Below are 22,860 nucleotides of genomic sequence, written 5' to 3' on the forward strand. Positions count from 1 at the left end.
ATATGATTCTAATTATATGGTTATAATTCTATGGACATTTACATGGGCATTTACAATTTATAATTAATGTATTAATATATATATAACATTTGTAATTCCCATAATTATATGGGTGGTTCACAAACTTTGTCTTGGCACTGTATTCAGTAGGAGGCATCATTAAGGATTTGTAGCTGAATAGTCACTATTTGTTAAACTCTGCTATTGAAAAAAAGACCAGTGTTTTCTACCTCTGTGCAGAATATAAGATGCCTTTTTTAGCTACTGTAAATGATGGTGAAAAAATTAACGGTCACATTCAACCAGTTTTTGTGTAGTCCTACTAGGATCCGGTTTCATTTTAATAGCAGGCTTTTACTCAGCTGCAGAAATTGTCTGAAAATGAAAGGAAATTAAATGTGCTTCTCAGCCCAAGGATGATGATTATGTCTGTGTATGTTTAAAAGCCTGTGTGTGATGGAGAGAGTACAGAGAATAATCTAATTAGTTCTCTCCATCTTTAATTACTTTAATCTTTAAACAGCCCATATGAAAACATGAAAAAATCTGTATCGACACTGAGTGTGCAGTGTCCACATGACCTTTCTACTGTAGCATTTAGTGTCTTTATATTTATTTGAGCTGATTTACTATATTTACTTGTTTAATTTCACTGATTTATTTCTGCAAATTTGAGGGTGCTGCTATTGCACGGTTTCTATTCTCACTGTTAAAGAACATTTTCAATGTATCATATAGAAGTAATGAAAAATTAATGGGAGAGAATCTATCGACCTATATTTTTATGCTTTGTATTAGCACTTTGAAGAAACTGTCTCTAACTTTAAAACGGCACCAGTATTTTCACTCCTTTAACTCCTAGATTATCCTGTCCTAGATCATCATTGCACATTTCAATGACAATTGTTTAAGGCAGAACCTTGCCCAGCCAGACATTGTGTCTCTTTGCCATGTAGAGTATGGCTGATTTAAGACTGGAAAACCTTTTTTCATTCTGAAAATCTGGATGGATCCCTGCTCCTAGATGACTAGTTGGGTACCCTTTTGCCCGATATCAGCCTTAATGATTTTGGATACCTCACTGTACTGTATTTCTGCATGCCTGTAAAGTAATTCCTATTAGATTACATGGTCTTGATATCTCTATGGTGCCCTTACCTGTCCCGCTTTTGTAATTATGACCTGTTGAGACAAATACCCCATCATTATGGGAACAATGCATCTGGCAATTTATGCTGTGCACCCTTGTGTCAGCACTTGGTTGTTATTTATTCAACTGCACAACGTCATGTAGCAAGAATATACATAGTAATAATGCATAGTACTTTTGTGCCATTTTAATCCCAGATTCTGTCTTTTCAAGGTATTGGGCTAAACTGAATGAACTTCATAATCATGGCAAATGGTAGCAGAGTTGTTCTCATAGTTTTATTTTTTTTCTTCTAATTTAAATTATGTTGAAATAAGACATATCTTCCTTTCCTGCTTTAAAAATTTAGAATTCTGCAGGAATGTAAACACCAGCTGTAAAATAAGTATTTTTTCTGTTACATGATTTAAATCAATGAATACCTGTGAAACGTTGGCCATTTGGTATGAAGAAAACAGCAATGTTTCAGTGTTTACAGTATATTGTCTGTGTATTCATGATATAGGGACGGCTCAGAATTAGAGTGTACTGAAGTGTGCAAAATACCTGCTTTCCAAGTTTCAGAAGAGGTAAAGTGAGCAAGTTTGTGTTTAAACACTAAAACAAAGATGTGCTCCTCTGCTTGTTTCAAGTTATAAACTCCATCTGAACAGGATTGGAGAACTGTGCTGTAGATTATGCCATCAGACGTTAGACATTTCCAAATAGATTGCAGAGTACTCAAAATTAAATATACAAAGAAGAAACTAATCTTTTAAAAAATGTAAATCTTTAGGTTAATCTTATTTTTAGATTTAGTTATTGCAAAAACGGTGAAACATGTCAGTTATGTTTAAATATATTGATTTCCCTCACTGACTCTTTCATCAGATTTGCCCAAGGATTGCGTCTTTCTCAGATAGACATGATTCAGGATGGCAGCTCCTTGTCAAAAATGTCTGAGAAGGTCCAGGGTGTCTGTGTGAAAGCTATCCGGAGGTACCGCAGAGGTACCTGGGTGGCAGAAGGGAGTTTGAAGTAATTTAAGAAAGCAATTTTATACACAAAAGAAAGGTACATTCTGTATGTGATATTTATGGCATTCCATAATTGTTTCATTTTCTTTTAGCTTTTTAATTGTATTCTGATGATGGGAAAATATAGTTGCAGACAATTAGAACACTATTAAGACAAAACGATAAAGTTCTTAAATGTCTAACATAAATACTGTATTTGATCATCTTTAAAGTAAATCTTTTTTTCCTCTTTTTTTGTCAGTATCGAAGGGGAAGGTTCTCTGCAACATGGCAAAGGAAAAAATGGGGTTTTTGAATGTTGAGGGTGAAGGCTGAAAAAAAGACAGTAATACGTCTAGAGGAGAAAAGGTCACGAAGACATTTGATACCCCTCATTGTTCATTATGTTCGACCTCAAACTAGCATAATCACAGATGAGTGGCGAACATACAGGGGAATACTAGATAGTCTTGGTTACAACCATTTTACTCTCAATCTCAGAAAAGCCTTTGTGAATCCTTGCACAGGTGCTCACACACATCATATTGAAAAGGCCTGGTGTATGTACAAGGAACATGTGTGGAGACTGAGAGGAAATAGGACAGAGATGCTGTTATAGGAGCACTTGGATTTGATAGGGTGGACACATTGGCTTGGAAATAAACTTCATATTGGACACCTGGGTAGATTATTTCATGATTTGAGGAATCAATACCATAATCATTAACTATCCCTACAAATACAGTACAGCCAAACTCAATTATGCTGTGCAGTCTTTGCTATTGATCATTTTGGTTGAGGCAATAGACTAAGTGTAGTCACAGAGCGATGATATGTATATACTTTATTTAATTTACACCCGAAGAAGGCTCCATAGCCAAAGTGTTTTCTCTTTCCTCTACTTTTCAACATGGAAGAAACCTTTGCCTGTTCCTACTTGATTTTATGTATTTACTATTTTTTCTACAGTAGTCATTACTTTGTTGCCATGCCTCAAAGTCAAACTAAATTTCATTTCCAACTGTGTAAACTGTGTTTCATTAAGATACTGTAAAGATACTTTGTCCAAAATTTCTGTTTTTGTATTTGCAAAATATTTTTATATTGTAAGTAATACAGTGGTTACAATTATTGTCATTAAAAGAATCTTGTTTTGAAAATGTGGTCTGTATTATTGGCACATTTAATGTGTGGTTTACAAAGGCTTTATTAATGTCTATTAATAGTTTACTGCCACATGATTTTGCATTAGTTAGCATGAATAGGTTCACACTTTACATGGGGTACTGCAAAAACATGAACACACTGGGAACAAGAGCTTTTTTTAATGTGTATTAATAGATAAGTGCAACATGATTTTTCATTAATAAGCATGAATAGGTTATCACTTTATATGAGGTGCTGCAAAGAATGATTAAAGGCTTATAAAGCCTTTACAAATGCCTGTTAAAAATATATATCAACCCAATGCAGGGTTAGAAAATAGGAAGGTTGTTCATAAGGTTTATTCTGAATGTGGTTGATGGTTATAAGTGACAGAATACTGTAACAGCACATTCATAAAAGAACATCCTGCAATTCTACCACTGTCCTGGATGAAAGGAGTCAACAGCCTGGAGCTGCATACACACTCTTCAAGACGTGTGTGTGTAGTGGTGTAGGAGTACAGTCATTGTGGGTACAGAAAGACGTTAGGAGAGATCATAATATGGTGGGAGGGAGTGGGGGCGTCACCAACTTGACAGCTCTGGGGAAGAAGCTATTTTGGAGTCTAGTTGTGTGCGACTAGACCCGATTGCGAAGCGTCACAGAAAACTGGAGTTAAGTTTAAAATTATTGGAATCCTTATTTACTCAATATATTACTTTTAATTCAAGAATCTGTTTAAATCCCCATGTTATGCACATATACATATTTCTTTCATATGGTTACTATAAAACAGTAGCTCAATTTGTTAGATATGCCTGTGTACTGTTGCTGAATTGTTAAATTCTCTATAAAATAAATCAATATTAATTAAAAGCATTTAAAGTTTTTTTCTTATATCTATATTAAGGAAACTATATTCGCCTAGATCAAACGAATTCTAAATCAAGTTTTAAACTTTGCTAAGGAACATGCTGTTATCTTTATCCACCAGGTGTCAGTCTAGGAGTGAAATTTGGAAACACACCAATACACAGTAGTATTGGGAAAAACTGCAGAAGAAATTTAAGACAATCAAATTAAAAAGTGGGATTCTTCCAACAATCAGTTAAAGAAAGTTATTTTCACAAAACATTGCACATATATTGCACATTGTATTATACTATTACACAGAAAAATCCTAATATTCTACAGAAAGATATAAAGAAGCTCTACTCCCTATATACACAAAATATTCTCTTTCAAAAGAATGCATGAACCAGACTTCATGCAACCACAAAAGTCTAATAAAGTAAAGGAAACCAAAATAACTCTCTTTATAAAGGAACAAAAACATCTTCAAAACAGTTGTAAGAACGAACCACACAAAACACATATCCTTTGTAACAAATTGTGTGCTTGTAGACTGATTGTGATTCAAGAGTTTCTATTAACAATGGCTTGGTATTTTTTTTCGGCTTGGCAAGGTTTTATTTTTTTAGAGCCTCCATCACTCTTTGGTGTCCTCGCAATATGATACGCCTTGTGCAGATTGGGAATATTTCCCCAAAACCTAGAAAATATGTGAGAGAAATATGGAATACCTAAAACAGATGTGTTTGTTCCCTTGCCCAGGTAAAAATGAGAAAAAAGTAAATGAATGGCAACAGGCACAGAAGCCTTCAAAAAGCCTTAATAATGTGCTATGATCCAGAAGCAAAGGCTGTACCAGCATTTATTTTACTGAGGCAAGTGTATTAGCTCACGTTCCCAAACATGGTTTCAGCTTTTAGTTACTTCGCATTACGCTACGCTCTTGTTGCACCATATCCTTTCTTGAGTTCTTATTAATAGCTGTAGAAATTGCAGAAATGTTGGATGCATGTAAAATAATATCAGCTATAAATATAAAATGAAGAGTAGAGCATAAATAAGCAACCAAAAAAAAAACATATTTGTGCTAACATTCTAGACAAGCAAAAGAGGAATATAATATTAGGATACTTAAATTAAAAGGGAGGGAAATATTAAAATTTATTAAAAGTAAAAGGATATTTTAATCACTTTTAAGCATTTTAAACCATGAAAATATATTGGGAATTAATCCAGATAAATATTATGACATAAATTCCTGAGTTGTATGGAATATTTAGACTTTTTCATTCAGTCAAACAGTATCTGCCTGTTCCTACCCTTTTTCAAATTGTTTGTTGATGTATTTACTATTTTTTATCTAACATTCTTCTGCTTGCTGTTTTTTTTTTGTGTTTTTTAAATTTGTAAACATTATTTTTATTTTGACTTTTATATTTTGTATATAATTGAATTGTATATTTGTACATGTTTATATTAGATTTCCAGCATATCCTACAGCTATTGCAAATTATTTTATTTGCATGTTTTACTTTTCAAACAACTTGTTGTAAACAGCTTCTGCTTAAAGGTTGATGACTATACTTGACGGTCTCATTCCCGACACAACAGAATGTAAGCATCAATAAAAAATTAACTGCTTCATTAACTGAGGCAACATAATGACTCCTTTTAGCAAAAACACACATTTTCTTGGGGATTAGGGTAGCAAGCTCTGTATCTCTCAAGGGAATCATGAGTGGAGTAAGAATATGATACTATAATAAATGTTGTTTTTTGCTTTTGGAAGTAAACAAACACCAACAAAGGAATCCAAACGCCATCTAAGTGCAAAAATCCACAGAGCAAAAAAGAAAACTGCCTATACTAAGACAAAGCTTGTGGGGTTTTTTGCCAGGAAGCATTTGCTAAACTATAGTAATAACACAGCTTATCTACTTTGAAAGGTGCAGTGTCATTCCATTTCTCCATGTCATGGTCTGAGGTGAAAAGTTGGTTTTGTAACATGGAATTGATCCAGAATACTGTACCTACAGTATATCCATCCTAGATTACATATACATCCCTCCGCTTTGTAAACTGGTTTTTCCAGTACAGGGTTGTGGGGAGAGCCAGAGCCTCACCTAGCAAGAACAGGGACAAGGCAGGATGCACTCCAGAAGGAATGCCAGTACTTCGCAGAAAATAACATGCATGGCAGGTTTTGGAATTGAGAGAGAGGTCAGTTTGACAAGAGTGGAAATAATGATCATCTAGCTTTGGTGTTAAACAAGCAAAAGGAGATGACAACGCACTGTTTATGGTAAATGAGAGAATGGCTAAAACGTTGGGGTCTGATGCTTGAAAATGGGACATTTGCTGGAAAAAGACATTTGCAATAAAATGCCAGTAAGACCTGTTGATTCACTTGAGAAATGGCAATAATCTCTTGTGAATTAGTACATTACCCGGATTTTGCTTTACAGTATATTTTATATTTCAAAATTATTCATTTTGATTTGTATATGCAGCATATACTGTACAGTATATGCATGGTACTAAAAACTCATAAAATCATAACAGGATAACTACTGTGACAGCTCCTGCATCATTTAATAGAGCTCATAAAAGGTTCTCTATTTTTACTATAGTTAGAAATCTCAAACAAGTAAGGAGAATGTAGTGGCTGGATAGATGGATGAATAGTATGCACACATGAGAAAGTTTCCTTGTGAGTTATTTTTCATTGGAGGTCCTACACTGCATGACCAGTTAAAACAGATATTTCTGAGCACAAGTGCAATTAGACAAGATTTAACATCACCAGTTGCCAAAACGTCAAAGGAGGATGAAAAACATATAACATATTAAAATTTACGGAAATAGAATAAATAAGCCTCATAGCAGAACAGAATATTAAAAATATGATTACCACATTATGAATGATTTTGAAATGTGCCCTGAATAGTTTAAGCTACAAAGTTTAACAAAGAGCTACTTCTTGCCTGATTGCTAATTGTTTAATTTCCTTCTACAATATGTTTTAGTTAATTTTAATTAGTATTGAGAATTGTACTATCAATGAGGTGTCAATTAGAATTTGGTGTTCATGGTGTGTACATACAGTACAGTGTGGACGTTATTCTTTACATTCTGGTTATGGTGTTTTAACTGAAACATCGATATGCTGTACATATATATACTGTAATTTTGTACTATACAGTACTGTATTAAACCAGATTTTATCAGCATATGTATACAGTACTCTGTTATATAAAATAAAAAATATATATTTTGATATATATTTTAACGTCCTGTTTTTTGTTTTGTTCTGATTAATAACCCTTTCTCAATGTTCTGTGTTATTGTGATATCTGAAATATCTCCTTTATGATGCTTGCCTATAGAAATATTCAGTAAAGCAGCCCTAGAAAAGACAGTTAACAAGATTCGATTATGTTAAAATTTGTTTCTATTGATAACAATGCAGAATATCATATTTACATTTTAACTATTAAAGCTTTACTACTTTTGTGGGCGTGAGCTGTTACATTACATATACAAATTAAAAAAAGTAAAATCTGCTATGATAATTCCATTAGTTTTTGTATACATGTATGTGACCATACACATGCTCTATAACCTGTATAAAGCTGTTGACTATATGTAATTTGAAACTATTTTTCAAGCCCATATACAGTTGTGTGCTTTTTGGTCTTTCACTTTAAGGTAAAAATGACTCCGCCTTGTTTTCTTAACCTTATTTAAGGCATACTGACAGTCATCAAAACAGTAAACCTCAATCCTATCAATGAATACTTCTCTGGAAAAACAGGTAAAGGACTTTTTTTTGACAAATTAAAAAAGAAGATCTTCAACATGGAAAAAGTGAAATCTGACAAGCATTTAACAAGTAGGTTAACCATTCCAGTTAGTATTAATTTTGTATAGTATGTGTTTTGCATTAGGTGGTGTTTCTGACTTTTTTCTATAATAACTCATATTTTTATAACATATCTTCAGTTAAGCTCTGCCAATCTTTAAATTAAACTATATTGTATAAGCATGCTAAGATACATCTAATTGGGCCTCTTTTTCATTGAAACTTTAATGGTTTTCTAAAATGTAATATTTAATATTTCATATTAAATAAACTGAAAATTGAACAGTAATGGTAAACTATGTAAAAATATTTAAACTAAAAGTAACGTCAGATTCCCTATTGAAATTAATCTTAGGACACTCATTTTTTGTCACAAACGTATCATTTTATGAAAACCTGTTTGCAGTTTAAACGTGTTTAAAATGTATACAAACTGTTGGAAGTTTAAAAAAGTATGATGACAGTTGTGAAATTACATTCTGGGGACATTTTTTATGCATAATGAAATGTAAGTCAATTTTGACCATTTTTGTTTGCTATGCAACTAAAGAAGAGCTAAAGTATTAAAAAGTCTAAAGTATTTCAACTGTAAATGTAAAGTCCTACAGTAGTTATTGGATATTAAAATCCCATTAATACACTTCTGGACATTTTTAAGGAGATGAAAAATGACAGACAGTACAAATTAAATCTGTATTAATTTGTAATGTTAGGTGAAAAGATTGGTGCAAAAAAATAGACCATTAACATTGTTACAATTTCTATATTTTAATACCCAACTGTAGCTTTTACATTTACTAACTGACTTTTAAAGTTAAAATAAAAGCATTTTAGCACCCTAATGTGTACATTACCACAGCTTCACTTACTGTATGTAATAGAATACATCATTTTAGATTTCACTGACTGATTGATGCCACAGGAGCAAAGACAAAAACAAAGTGGTACACAAAGATTTGATAAAATAAATAAATTAAAAATAGCTGAATATCATTTATTTTATGGTTCAAGGAAGGAATGCGTTTCAGACATTTTAGGGCTTTCAGTAAAGATAACCATTTTACTAGGCATTTGATCTGTGTACTTTCCAGTATTTTCTACACATTGACTTTATATAATATATGCCGAAGGGGATTCTGAACTCGAGAGTACAAAGTGATTATTTAGAATTCTAAGCTCAGAGAAACAGTTTTATCTTAGAATGGACACTCTTGTTAGCTAAACAGTTAAATATTTCAATTAAATGTTTATTTTGATGGTAAATAATTCAAATTAAGAATAGTGCTAAGACAATCAAATGAAATATCAGGATTAAAGAAAAAGTGACGCACAACATGTTTTCTTGAGTCATACAATAACAGAATATTATTTTCAACTTCCTGGAGCAAAAAACAGAGAATCCCTTGATGTGTTACTGTATGTTGCACTACATTATGGTTGAACGTTGGCATGCCCAGACGTAGCATTGCTGGGGATCAGGTTTCTCATATGTAAGTGGCGTCTTCAGATTATTGTCTGTTCAGGGGTTTGCTGATATGGACACTTTCTGGAGCACCAACTGGCTGTGGATCTTCCTCAAGGAAACTTGGGATTGAGGCTACTGAATGGGCTCCTCAAGCTTCTTCTTAGTTTGCGTTTGAGGAGTCAATTATTTATAGATCTCTAAAACAGTGACTGTATATATTAGACAGGGTCCAAAACTACTTTCTTTTTAAAGAAAAAAGATAAACTTGAATTTTGTCAAAAGGTTATTCGAACACAGTGTATCTTTGTATGGGTCTAATCAGCCGTATCTGGACCCAAAGGGTCAGTTCAGGGTCTTAAAAAAGATTTTCTTATGGACAGTCCCTTCCCTACATCAGAGGAAAAAAACAGAAAAGGCCAGACTGTGTTGAACAATAATTCCTAACTGTCACAATTGATTAGTCTGTGTCACCAGGCTTTTTAAGGGTGTGTGCTAAATGATGTTAAAGAAAGTGGATAAAAGTCTTTAATGTAGTCTTTCTTGTTCCTAACTTTGCCAGCAAAGCTTCCAATTCCAAAGGACGGAATAGAAAAATAACATAGTGAAGGTATATACTGTACTGACATAGCCCTGTCAGTGTCTCTGTATGTGCTAAATGTTCATCTAGGCAACTATCAAAAGGTTATAGAGAGTGTCTTTCTAGGACTGTAACATTCATTAAGACCAAGGCTGTGCTCACATCCCCTTACATACCTTATAATGGCTATGTATGTTATTTGTTACTTATTTCTATACTTTCTAAAATGAAAAGTGACCTTCTGACATTTTGCACGGTATATACATCAATTTCAGAAGAAAACAACAAAGCAGAATCGATATGGGGAGAAAAAAGACAAGATGCTATCTGCATTGAAAATGACTGTGTTGTTAATGGAACCAAAAATTTCTCCACCATTTACAGTACAGGTAAGGCAGTTATTTAAATCATGAATATATGTCATAGTCCAAGACACGTATTTCTTCTCCTACTTTTATGTGAAATTTTATTGCTGAAATGAGCACATAAAGGAAATATGCATTGTCAATCAAAACAGTGTTATCTCAGACAATTTTAATGAAATTTAACTAAAGTGCAAAGAATTGCCATATACTGTACTATTGATTCACCTTTGCAAAACAAATTGAAATTTCAAGTTTAATTTTTTAAAGTTTATTACATAAAATAACAAAATAGAACAATCACTTGTGACTGCTCAGCTTAGATGTATTTCATTTACATCAAAGAACAGGCAGTTGTTTACATGAAATTAAGTTAGGCACTTGGGGAGAGTACAACGTTTCCATTTCCTCTGTTAGAGCCCTAGCTGTACTACAGTACATGAAATATGAGATTTCATGCTCCTCATGGCATGGCAATAAACATGTCATAACAAAAAGAGCAGGAGATACGTCTGCCACACCCTTCTATTCACAAAATTCCAGAGACAAAAAACAGCTGCAAGCTATCAGCTCTGGGTAAACGCAGGTGATCTAACAACAGTCCCATAGCTTTCTGTTAAAGCAATATCGATTTGGCTAATTTGCAAGATGTACAGTATGAATCTTTCCACACCCTGCACCCAAAGTATACCCTTTCTGTAATACTGTCTTGCCGTCTGTCACAACCTTCAATTTGCTGAAAAACCTGAGCTCAGTTAAATTATTTAAATGATGTTGTCTATAAGCATTTCACAAAACCAACAAAAATAGAAATTTAAAAATGTTTTTATGCCGTAGCTACTTAAAAGATGTAAGTTGCAATAGCTAGAGAAAATTAAGAACAGTCACAATTCTCTTGTTTTTATAAACTTATACTTGTATTTGTGCTCTAGATTGCTTAATACTATGGAAACCAGAATGAGCTAAGTTTAGAATTTGCGCAGGATACTGTTCTCCCAAAATTAATACAATTTTTTCACAAAGTAGATGGTTTAGATTACTCAATATCTACATGTAGAAAAATTACCAAAAATAATATTTTTATTTATTTATTTTTTTCATTGGAAGTATTGACAAATTACAATCCTAGTTGAAAATAAAATGGAAAGATATAGCCCACTATTTTGGACAGATAAAATAGGATATTTTCATAAGGAAGTTCAAGTCTGGGAAAAGTAAAAAAAAACATACAAATTACTGAAATTTATTTATCTGAGTTTTGCAGGAAGGAAAGAGAATTATCAACCTGTATACTAACTATAATCAGCATTGTAGCTGATCTCCATTTACTGTAGACTGATTGGTGATCTAGTCATGCTGGTTAAATCGAAACAAGCTTCTGGATTTAGAAGCTGCATTAGAGTTAAAACAGTACTTTCTTGAGATCTTCATCAGTTAGCATGTTATTTTCATAACATGGTTAGTGTTATCTGAAAGAAGTTTTTTTGGGGCATTTTTTACTAATCTGATGATGAGGTTAATGTTTTTTAACAGCTGAAATATGTTAATAAAGGAAAGCAGAAATTAATCAGTGACCTGATATATTTTTTACTGTTCTTCATTCACTGTTTGTTGATGAGCATGATATTTGGTAACATCGTGAGTCTAATATCAGAAATCTCTCAACCAAATGGTATTCATATTTCTAGCCAAATGTCATTGTTATTTTTGTAGCTGTTAACAAGGTATACCACCATATGAAATGTATAACAATTCATGGTTTCTTTTTAGATTTATTGCCCACAAAAAATGGTGAGGAACCAACTAAGCATTTCCTTCTTGAAGTGGTCAATATTCTTCTCAACTACATCAAGAAGTCCTTTGACAGAAGTTCCAAAGTCCTTGACTTCCACTATCCACATCAGCTGAAAGAAGGTCTGGAAGGGTTCAGTCTGGATCTTCCAGACCAACCAGAAAATTTAGAACAAGTTCTGGTTGATTGCAGAGACACCTTAAAATATGGTGTCAAAACAGGTAAAGATTTGCTTATATGAAAATAAAATACAATGTCTTATCACAAGAGATTAAGTTCCAGTTCAATCTGTAATTTTGTCCTTCCATGTTCTGTAATACAGTACTGTATATAATGGTTAAAATTAAATTCTTAAAAACTGAAGGGTAAATAATGGTTTGAGTACATGGAAGAAAGCAAGAATGTGTGAGCTCAGCTAGGTATTTATTATGTTATATGCTCTAGCAGTTTACACAGAACTCCAAATGGATCTGTTTATAATACTGTGTTATACTTCTCAGAAGAGTAAACAGATACCAGTTATAATTTGACTTATCAGAATACCTTAATGGGTAATTTTCAAATTTTGTTAATTTATGGGAAGTTTGTGGCAAAAGCTGATATTTTATTTGCTGGTTCACAGGTCATCCCCGGTTTTTCAATCAGCTCTCTTCTGGACTTGACATTATTGGCTTAGCAGGTGAATGGCTGACATCTGCAGCCAACACAAACATGTATGTTGATGAGTGTTTTTGAAATCTCTGCACGTGCTGTTATTTTTCAATCAATATTTTTCCAGTTTGGCTAATGATAACTTTTCTAACCAGAAATGTAGTTGAAGCCAATATCCTGACTTCTTTCATGAAAGAACTGAATATGATCATTGGATCAATTAACTACTGACAACCAAATGTGCTAGTGTGTCTAAATGACCTCCTCTCATCTGTAACCCTTCTTACAGTACTGTATGTTCTTATTTTCTAAATTAATTAAAGACTGTATGTATGTAAAGGTTAGATATAATGATTTTTGTGTGGTTGAGCCGAGGGATGGCAGAGAGGGGCTGAAAAAGCTAATAATTTCATCTCACACAATATTTTAAGCAGTCTATGGTGTTATTTCTCTGTGTATTGGTTTATTCCACATCTATTTTATATGGCTCCCTAAGTTTATTTGATCTTACAAAATAATAAAGTAAAGATGTACAGTAAGGGTGTTTGGTCTTTTTACAGATTTACATTTGAAATATCACCAGTTTTCATTCTCATGGAGGAAGTCCTTCTCAAGAAAATGCAAGAAAAGATTGGATGGCCTGCAGAAGAAAGGGATGGCATTTTCTCCCCAGGTACGCCTACTTTTAAACATGTTTCTGGATTTGCAAGCCATTATGCGCTTCATCCAACCTTGTTCCCTATGCAGCTGGGATAAATTTATCACTTTTCTTTGGTCCCTACCAACAATATATCCAATAAGAACAGTAATAAAATGTACATTTTATTTTTGGGTAATTCCGTGTGTAAATCTGATCGCATGATCATCCTAGAACAAAAATGTACTTTGTGTTCAACACACTGATTTCAAGTGATCATAAATATTGGGACACAATTCAGTTCAAGTAAATTTCAGATTGTAATAGTCAGTTTTTGGTTGCATATTCCTTTTAGACAATAACTGCATAAAGTCTGAGCATCCCAAACACTATAATGAATAATCTCAGGTCCTTTCAGTGCCACTTCTCAGGCGGAGAAGTGGCACTGTGGCTGAGGGTCTGCGCCTGTTGCTGGAAGGTTGCTGGCTCATATCCCACGGCCGGCAGAGGAATCCTACTCTGTTGGGCCCCTGAGCAAGGCCCTTAACACCAACTGCACCAGGGATGCTGTACAATGTCTGACCTTGTGCTCTGACCCCAAGCTTCTCTCCTGTCTGTGTGTCTGTGTCTCATGGAGAGCAAGCTGGGGTATGCGAAAAGACAAATTCCTAATGCAAGAAACTGTATATGGCTAATAATGTGATCTTATCTTATCTTAAGCACCTGCTGCAGCTACTTTGTGTTCATACCTGTTCTTGGAGTGTTCTGACTTGAAAGATGAAACATGAAAAATTCAATCTCAGTTAAATCTGGAGATTGACTTAGCCAGTCTTAGATGTTCTTCTTTTTTCTCCTGCTGAATGTTACGTTGGTGGTGTGTTTTGAGTCATACTGACATATTAGTTCAATTTCAATAAAGATGAAATTGGGAGCTTTCAAACACTTTTATGCTCTTGGTGCCGATGAGAGGCTTACATCTTGTAGTATAGCTTCTGCTCTCCTACAGTACAGTATGTTGATCCTTCATCTCAAACTCTGCGGTTTTACTGACAGTTGTTTTAGTAGTTTTCCTTGACAGAAAATATTATTTTTCTGTCATCAAATTCAAATGTTTTTCTTGGCCAGATTGTTGATTTTTCTGAATTTGGGAACATTTTTATTGGTCAGTAACATTACCACAAAAAATACAAAAATAAATCCTAGCCAACAAAAACACCTGACCCACAAAAGACCTATAAGCTAAATATGCGAAAATAAATGGTCCTTCCAAATTAAAAAATTAACACCAGTCAATTTTAAGTATTATTCATTGATGCAAGAGGGTAGAATTGTGTTTTTTAAAAATAAAATCATCGGGAGTTGTACTTATACCAACAGTCATGTTTATGAGAGACAGTAATATTGTTAGAGTGATACTGCCTCATTGTCCAAATACCTTTGAAGTACACAATATTTGGGATAAGGAATCACTTGCTATTTTAGTAGTATATGTAAATTGTACTCTTATTATTTTTTCTTCAGGTGGATCAATATCTAATCTTTACAGTGTATTACTTGCACGTTATCATTTTTTCCCTGAAGTGAAGACAAAGGGAATGGCTGCTGTCCCCAGACTGGCGTTATTTACTTCAGAACATGTAATCTCTCTTGTTGACTTGTTGACTTGTTTGTTCACTCTTCTGTTCTTGCAAAAACTTGCAGTCGAGCCTGATATCCCAAGTAATATCTGAAATAAGACGAAATTGGAAAGGCAAACATAGTTCAGCCTTAGTTTGCATGTGCCTCTCAATTTTAAACCAAGAAAACTTCAGGATCTTAAATCTACAGTGCAGTTAGGAGTGTTTGATGTGAGAAGGAACCCAAAGCCATGTTACCACAAGGGGTGAGTTTTTACAGTATACTATATAGACAAGAAATAAACAGTTACAGGTAGGAAATGTAAAGATTGGCAAACGCCTTTACTGTTAATGCTTAACTACACTAAACTCTATGAAAAAGGATAAAAAAATCTTTGTCGTTTCCAAATAATACATTCTCTTGACTTTTTGAGCATTTCAATTTCAATTACAAGCTTCAATAAAAGAGAAACCAGTTTGCAGGGATTTCAAATTTGGATAGGATCTTTAAGTTATTTAATAGTCCAAAATGTTGTAAATTACTGTTAATCAATTAATATTTAAATACTTTCAAGCTTTTAATAAATGTTGATTTACTGTATAAAAAAATATTTATCGTACATGGGCAACAAAATATTTTAAATAGAATAATGAACTTCATATGGCTGTATTTTCAATATTTGGTCACATGCAGGTATGGTAATTCTTCTGCTGGACGTCAAATGTAACAGTTTTTTACCCCTCCTTTTTTCTTTTAGAGTCACTATTCTATCAGGAAAGCAGCAGCAGTCCTTGGAATTGGAACTGAAAATGTGTTCATGGTTAAATGTGATGAGAGGTAAAGAACAAGTATTGTAACAACATAATTAATTTAATATGATTTATTTATTAGCATTTAAAGCCTCTCAGGTTTTACATGATGTGTACCAATGATACAAGTTAAATGATTTGGGGGAATGTGGTAATCTCTTTGTCAGACACAGGAGATACAGTATATGCTGTAAATAATTATAGTATGTCAGGTACAGTATAACAGTTATCACATAAACACACACATAAACCACATAATACATAAACCAGATCAAGTATTGTCCACATTTTGGATTTTCCAGATTTGCTTAATTAATTGATATTATTCATTGATAATTTATTTTGGCCTCATAAAAATGAAACATAAAATTTACTTAACGATTATGCATTAATATGTTGCAAAAGCAACACCATGCCGATAATGAAATGAACATTGTGTCTTGTACAGTAATTACAATCCAGTCAGTGTATATGAGGTACATGTGGCCTGTTGTTATTTTAACCATCTCTGTTCTGTCCATGGATGCTACATGCTGTCCACTTATTATGTTGCAAACAGCTATTGGATTTGTTAACAGTATGCGTTGTTTGTTAGTTAAAATAGAATCTGTAGTTATAAAACAGAAGACACTGACAAAAGATAAGATGATAGATGAAAAGTAATCTTTTTCATATATTTTTAAAGAGGAAAGATGATTCCCAGTGAACTGGAGTTCAGTATTCTGAAAGCAAAGGTCATGGTAGGTGACTTACTCTACTCAATTTACACCAAAACAGATTCTTGTTTGCTTCGTTATGAACAGATTGAAATGCTATATTAAATTATAAATATGTTAACGTACCAAAAAGATGTTGATGTCACCTTACGTAAAGACAGATTGGAATCAGATAAACAATACTAACAAGCTTTGTCACAGAGAAACCATTTATGAACAAGAAAAGGTCTGTTTGTACATTGAGGTCAATATCAGACTCCTTTACAATGAACAATGTTTTAAAGTTTTGCCAACATCTATAATAGAATTCAGTTAAATTACAATTCTGTGTACGTGGGTTATTTCCAGTCATTGTCCATAAACATTGAATATTTTAAGAACTACAGATAGACATTTAAGTTTAAAAAAATCTGATGAAGGTAAATATTAAGTGTTAAACATTAGAAGTAAAGAAGGATTTGAGTATCTTATGTTGGATGGAGACTTGGGATAAGCAGAGATCACACTATCTGTGGAAACAAACTATAAATAGTCATACAATTGTCACATAGACAATAGACAATAGTCATGTGTGCTTCAGATGAAGTATCGATTTACCCCAAATTTATTTTCTTTTCCCAGGGCTCTGTTCCATTTTATGTTAATGCCACAGCTGGTACAACAGTGTACGGAGCCTTTGACCCTCTCAATGAGATTGCAGATGTTTGTGAAAAACACAACCTGTGGATGCATGTCGATGTACAGTATTTGCTTTTTACCTTGTTTAACACCAGTCAAGAGTGATAGCTGATATATTAAAGTTATCTGGTTCTTTTATTATAAATAATACAACATTTAAACGTTTAAAGTATAAAACGAGAAACTGCTTTTCAAAGCCCCATTGTTAAAAAATGAGAGTGTGTTTACTGTTCATTTCAAAGAATTCCAAAATGAGCAAACGTCTTTAGTCCACCCCATTATTTGGGAATAGTATGACAAAATGGCTATAATTAATTACAATGAGGAAAATGCTGTCCTAAAATAGTTTTCTTAATATCAATTGTGATTCATTGTTAACTTTTGTTTTATTAGATATCATTATCAGGAATTAATAAGATTTGCATTTGATGTAGCATTCATTCAATTATTTGTTATTCAGCTATTATTAGACAGTGTGAATATTGTTCATTACTGATGTATATATGCATACAGACTGATCATAAGTAAATAGGTGATAAAGCTTTTCAATAGAAGATACTTATTTTGGGGACATGTACAGTATGGCACTGGCAAAATATATGTGTTTTTTCTCATTTTTGTAGCACGCTTGTTCACATTAGCCTTGGTCTTTGAACTGGTCTTTCCTGAATCAAAACCTGTTTGAAAGAATGCCTGAGGGCCCGCCTCGGCATTTATAGTTTTTGTGTGAATCCTTCAAGAAGAAGCAATATACATGTTTAAATTACATCAGTGCTGCACCCTGTTGTTTTGGAATTAGTAATAATTCTTTCAAAACATTGGTGATTACATACTTCTGCATACTGTATCTAAAATCTAAAAATCCACTATTGTTGTGTGATTTGTTTTTTTTTTTAGAAAGACCTGTTCAAATGTCACGATAAAATCAAATGAGCAGTAAATACAATTTCAAAAGTTTTTTTTATTATTTTCTGCATCATTGCACCCTGTTGCTTATTCTGAATATAGAAATGCTTTTCTAAGAACCCTTTCAGTTTCCTGACTCTTTTTTACATTTAACTAAAAATACTAATTAAACAAGAACATAAAATAACATACATGAACACCATATAGCAAAATGAATTTCATATAAACATACCAGAACCACTATTACAGAACGGCATCTACTGCAGAAAAAGTCACTGTCAGCTTTCAAGTACTTAATGATGTCTTCCATCACGTTCATCTGACTTTTCTCTACCTGGAGTTCTGCTTGTGGTTTTCATAACAGTTCTCGTTATGAACTGCTATGAATAATCATATACCTACAATGTGATTTGCATAAGGTTATTGTGCATGCATTTCATAATGTGAAGTGTTTATGAAGCACTTTTAACAATTTTTTTTAACAATCTTTATACACATAAAGAATTACTTATAATGCATCTGGTTTTGTACAGAGATGTTGAATATGAGATGTCTTGAATAGAGACTTTGATTTGCATGTTGTCTGAAAGATTCAGTGTTATAAATCTAAGTGGAGCCTTTTACTGAATAATAAGTATAGTTTCAAGTTTTGAATGGTCTGAAATGGTCAGTATTCATTGATTAAATATATATATTTCTAAATCGTGCAATAGAAAACTGTTCCTTGGGGAAAAAATATATTGTTATGACCTAACAGAGATTAAATTAAAGACACAGAACACAAGATTAAAACAGGATCAAATATGAATATTTGCTGGTTCTCTTCCACAGGCATCATGGGGAGGAGGCCTTTTAATGTCCAAAAAGCACTCTGTAAAACTAAAGGGAATTGAAAGGTAAATAATACACCATGTATGACACCTGATGTAATAGACCCATTAAGACAATGTTAAGATACTCTTAACGTTAAGATAGGGGTGGAGACAGTGAGAAATGTGTAATCTGACCCTCAAACAGAAGCATTACATTTTGAAAACTGAAAACACATATAAAACTCTACTAAATTAGTTTTATACATAATAGGAAAAATAATGCACTCCAGTGTTTGTTCTTTACTTCTACACTCCATTGTACCCATTTTTGCATAAGTAGTTTTACTAACAACATGAGTAAATATCTACACTTCTGTTATTTCAAGTAAGAAAAAGGATCGTCCTATGCTTATCTTTATTTTAGGACTGAATAAGCCTGTAGCTCTTGCAAAAGGGAATCAGGTTTGGCTCGTTATGTTTCTTAAGTGTCATTGCTTGAGACATGTCAATGCAAAAAGGCTATTTAAGCCACTCTTCACCTAATTTATTATCAGCCACGGGAGAATCATATTGCACTCACAAGACAGCCAGAAATGTAGAAATAAAAACCCATTTCAATACAACAACAGGATGGAAGTGAACTTTATTATAAAAATGTTTTTTAGGGCTACCTCTGTTACTTGGAATCCTCATAAAATGATGGGCATTCCTCTTCAATGTTCTGCAATACTTGTGAGGAAGAAGGTAAAAAAGCAGTAATATCTTTGTGTTTGTATTCAGCTTGCTGCTCTGTTTCAGTTTTAGAGAATTTGGTTTTTCTCAGAAGCATCCATATGATGCAAAAGCAGTGCAGGTAGACAAGAAGAAGATAAGTTATGCAAACAGCTATTCAATCTGTTTTTACTTCTATAAACTGTTTAAAACAGGCCTCCTCAAAATAAGGTTTTCATTTATGGGCAATGTAATAATTTTCTTAACATTAATTTTTCTCTGCTTGTCTTTTTTACTTTTACTTTCAATGTGCAGAGTAGGTTGTGTATGTGAAAACTATCAATTGCTGTTTCCAAGTATTAAGACCAGAAGCTTTAAGGGAACAACGTGAAGATTGTACAAGGCTCTAATTACTTTGGCAAGGCACTGTACAGCATATAAAGTACAGTAAAGTATATACTGTAGTTTTGCTTATATAATCCATGCTTGTTTATAGTAATGAATGTCTGTGGTTTTGCAGGGTCTCCTCCAATCTTGCAATCAGCTCTGTGCAGAGTATCTCTTTCAGCCTGACAAACACTATGACGTCTCCTATGATACTGGAGACAAGACCATTCAGTGTGGAAGGCATGTTGATGCTTTCAAGTTCTGGCTGATGTGGAAGGCTAAGGTAAGCACACAGGGTATAGCACTACACATCGAGAACAGCACTTGCACTTAATGAAATCCTTGTTTTCTAACAAACTGACGCACCCAAGAAATAAGCAAGCTACCATTAAATATTTTTACTAATAACATGTTCTTAGTAACTGCCTTGTTTTAGAGGTGGTGAGTCAGGTCATAAAGCAGCAGAAGGAATTTCAACCCGGGGGTGATACATTTTAAAGTAAAACTTTTGTCTGATTTGAAATAGAATATCCAAGTTTGAAAACATTGATTCATGTTCTCAAATAACATAAATAACAATAAAATCACAGATTGACATGCTAAAAATTATGTTTTCATTAATCATTGTGTTTATAGCTATATTCAAGACCTCATGCTAAAACAACAAATCCTAAATGGTTATGAAATTAAGATATTTCTCTACATAAATACATTATATCTTCTGACGACTTTCTGGTGTGCAGGAGATGAATTGTTCCTTTCTGTTTTAGGGCACAGAAGGGTTTGAGGCACAAATAAACAAGTGTCTGCAAAATGCTCAGCATTTCTACAATGAACTGAAGAAAAGGGATGACTTCGAACTTGTCTATAAGAGTGAAGTGAGAAAGTTTCTTTTTCAATTTTAATGAACACGCTCCAAAGTATTCCACAATTAACTGCAGAGTGAATAACAGTTTACTATATAAAACAGATCTGGGATTAATTTCCCTAAACATTGTTTCTTGGTATTGTGCATTACAACATCACGTTCAAACACAAAAACCTTTTGCATTCTAGCCTGAACACAGTAATGTCTGCTTTTGGTACATTCCACCCAGCCTGAAACAATCACCTCATGGCGTGGAGAGGAACATGAAACTTCACGAGGTAACTAACAGAACTATTGTTCACTTTGTAATGTCTGTGATTTACTGTTTATCATTCATTACATACAGTAGTAATGAGTAGTAAAAATAATTGGTTAAAAACTTTTAAATTGTTTTAAGAAATTCAATTCTGTACTTTGAAATGCTTGAAAATTATGGGTAAAATGTAAAAACTAATATTTTCTGATTTTGTTTTTTATGCAAATCTCTGAAATAATGGTGACATTATTGTACAGTACTGGGAAATGATAAGTGTCTTACACTGCGTTTGACTTAAATATTAAATGGAAAATAATGTGCATTGCTGTTCCTTTGCATACCAGAAAAAAATAAAAGTATTTTGCAGTGAGATACTATAGTTAGGGTGGGTAGACGTAAATTTTCAAAAGTCTTTGATACACCTCAGTTTTCTACCATTATATATTTAACTTTAACTAGCTTCCAAATTCTTCATAAAACAAAATAAATGTATAGCTATTCTTCTTTGATTTTAAAGGTCGCCCCAAAAATAAAAGCAAAGATGATGGAGGAAGGAACGACGATGGTTGGTTATCAGCCTCTTGGAGAGAATGTCAACTTTTTCCGATGTGTCTTTTCTAATCCGGCCACAAACAAATCAGATGTGGACTTCCTGATTGAAGAAATTGTGAGACTCGGGCATGATCTATAACTGATTTCTGCAATGCATCTCTCAACAGACAGAAAAATGTAGACATCCATCCATTTTCTCACTGCTTTATCCAATGCAGGGGCGTGGGGGAGTCAGAGCCTATTCCGGCAAGCAATAGGGGACAAGGCATAATTCACCCTAGATGGGAGGATAGTCCATCACAGGGAAAATGTAGACATTAATAAGAAAAAAGACAAAAAGACATCCCATATTAAAATGGTTCCATTTCCTATGATTAAAAATTTTGATTAAAAAAAAAGATTTGTTCTAATGACAGATGTGGATTTCCCAGTTCATAACTGATTGCAAAGAATGTAAGAATGTTATGCAGTGTTTGAGTCCCTTCATTTTTGTGTTACATCACTATAGGTGATTGAATAGTGTAGTAACAGAATTATTTGGTAAGATCCAGCCTCCAGCAAGATACTGTATAATGTTATGTGACAACGTGTGATTGACGAAAAAAATGATCAGATTCAGTGTCATCTGTATAATGTATAATCTAATCTATAATATATACTGTAATCTATATGTGAGTGGTACATTTAAGCTTTTAACAAAATGTGATTTTTTGCTAATTCTTGAACTCTTGATTTGTAAATAACTGATACAATTTATAAAATGAATATTCAATCCTTTCACTGCAGCTGTGCTGCCATCCAGTATGTGTTCAATGATATCTATATAGTGTATAGTATATAAACGAAGAAATTTGATATTTTCAGACTTTTTGAAGAAGATGTTTTTCTCATCAGAAATATTATATTCTAACCACTATAATGCAAAGGTACCTAAGGAGACTTCAAATGTTGACAACCAACCACAATCCAATGCTCTGTGTGATCCATAGTAAACAAATTAGACAGGCAACGTTCCTATTGCTTACTGAAAAAGAAAACAGGCACTTGTTACTGTTCTCG

The 22,860-nt window shown here is 33.3% G+C and overlaps 1 protein-coding gene across 1 annotated transcript; it reads left to right on the top strand.

The window, feature by feature from the left end:
- Nucleotides 1–6,320: 6,320 nt before the first annotated feature.
- Nucleotides 6,321–22,664, top strand: gad3 (glutamate decarboxylase 3). The gene is made up of 16 exons (XM_088643973.1): nucleotides 6,321–6,445; nucleotides 7,892–8,035; nucleotides 10,323–10,436; nucleotides 12,180–12,422; nucleotides 12,824–12,914; nucleotides 13,413–13,525; nucleotides 15,011–15,126; nucleotides 15,864–15,943; nucleotides 16,601–16,655; nucleotides 17,253–17,369; nucleotides 19,047–19,111; nucleotides 19,693–19,771; nucleotides 20,259–20,408; nucleotides 20,896–21,003; nucleotides 21,182–21,271; nucleotides 21,767–22,664. Exons 2-16 carry the CDS (start codon nucleotides 8,002–8,004, stop codon nucleotides 21,938–21,940), a joined length of 1,629 nt encoding a protein of 542 aa, XP_088500099.1. The 5' UTR covers nucleotides 6,321–6,445; nucleotides 7,892–8,001; the 3' UTR covers nucleotides 21,941–22,664.
- The last annotated feature ends 196 nt before the right edge of the window (nucleotides 22,665–22,860 follow it).

The sequence above is a fragment of the Lepisosteus platostomus genome, chromosome 8 (assembly GCF_059453375.1).
Source record: "Lepisosteus platostomus isolate fLepPlt1 chromosome 8, fLepPlt1.hap1, whole genome shotgun sequence".
In the NCBI taxonomy this organism is placed as follows: Eukaryota; Metazoa; Chordata; class Actinopteri; order Semionotiformes; family Lepisosteidae; genus Lepisosteus; species Lepisosteus platostomus.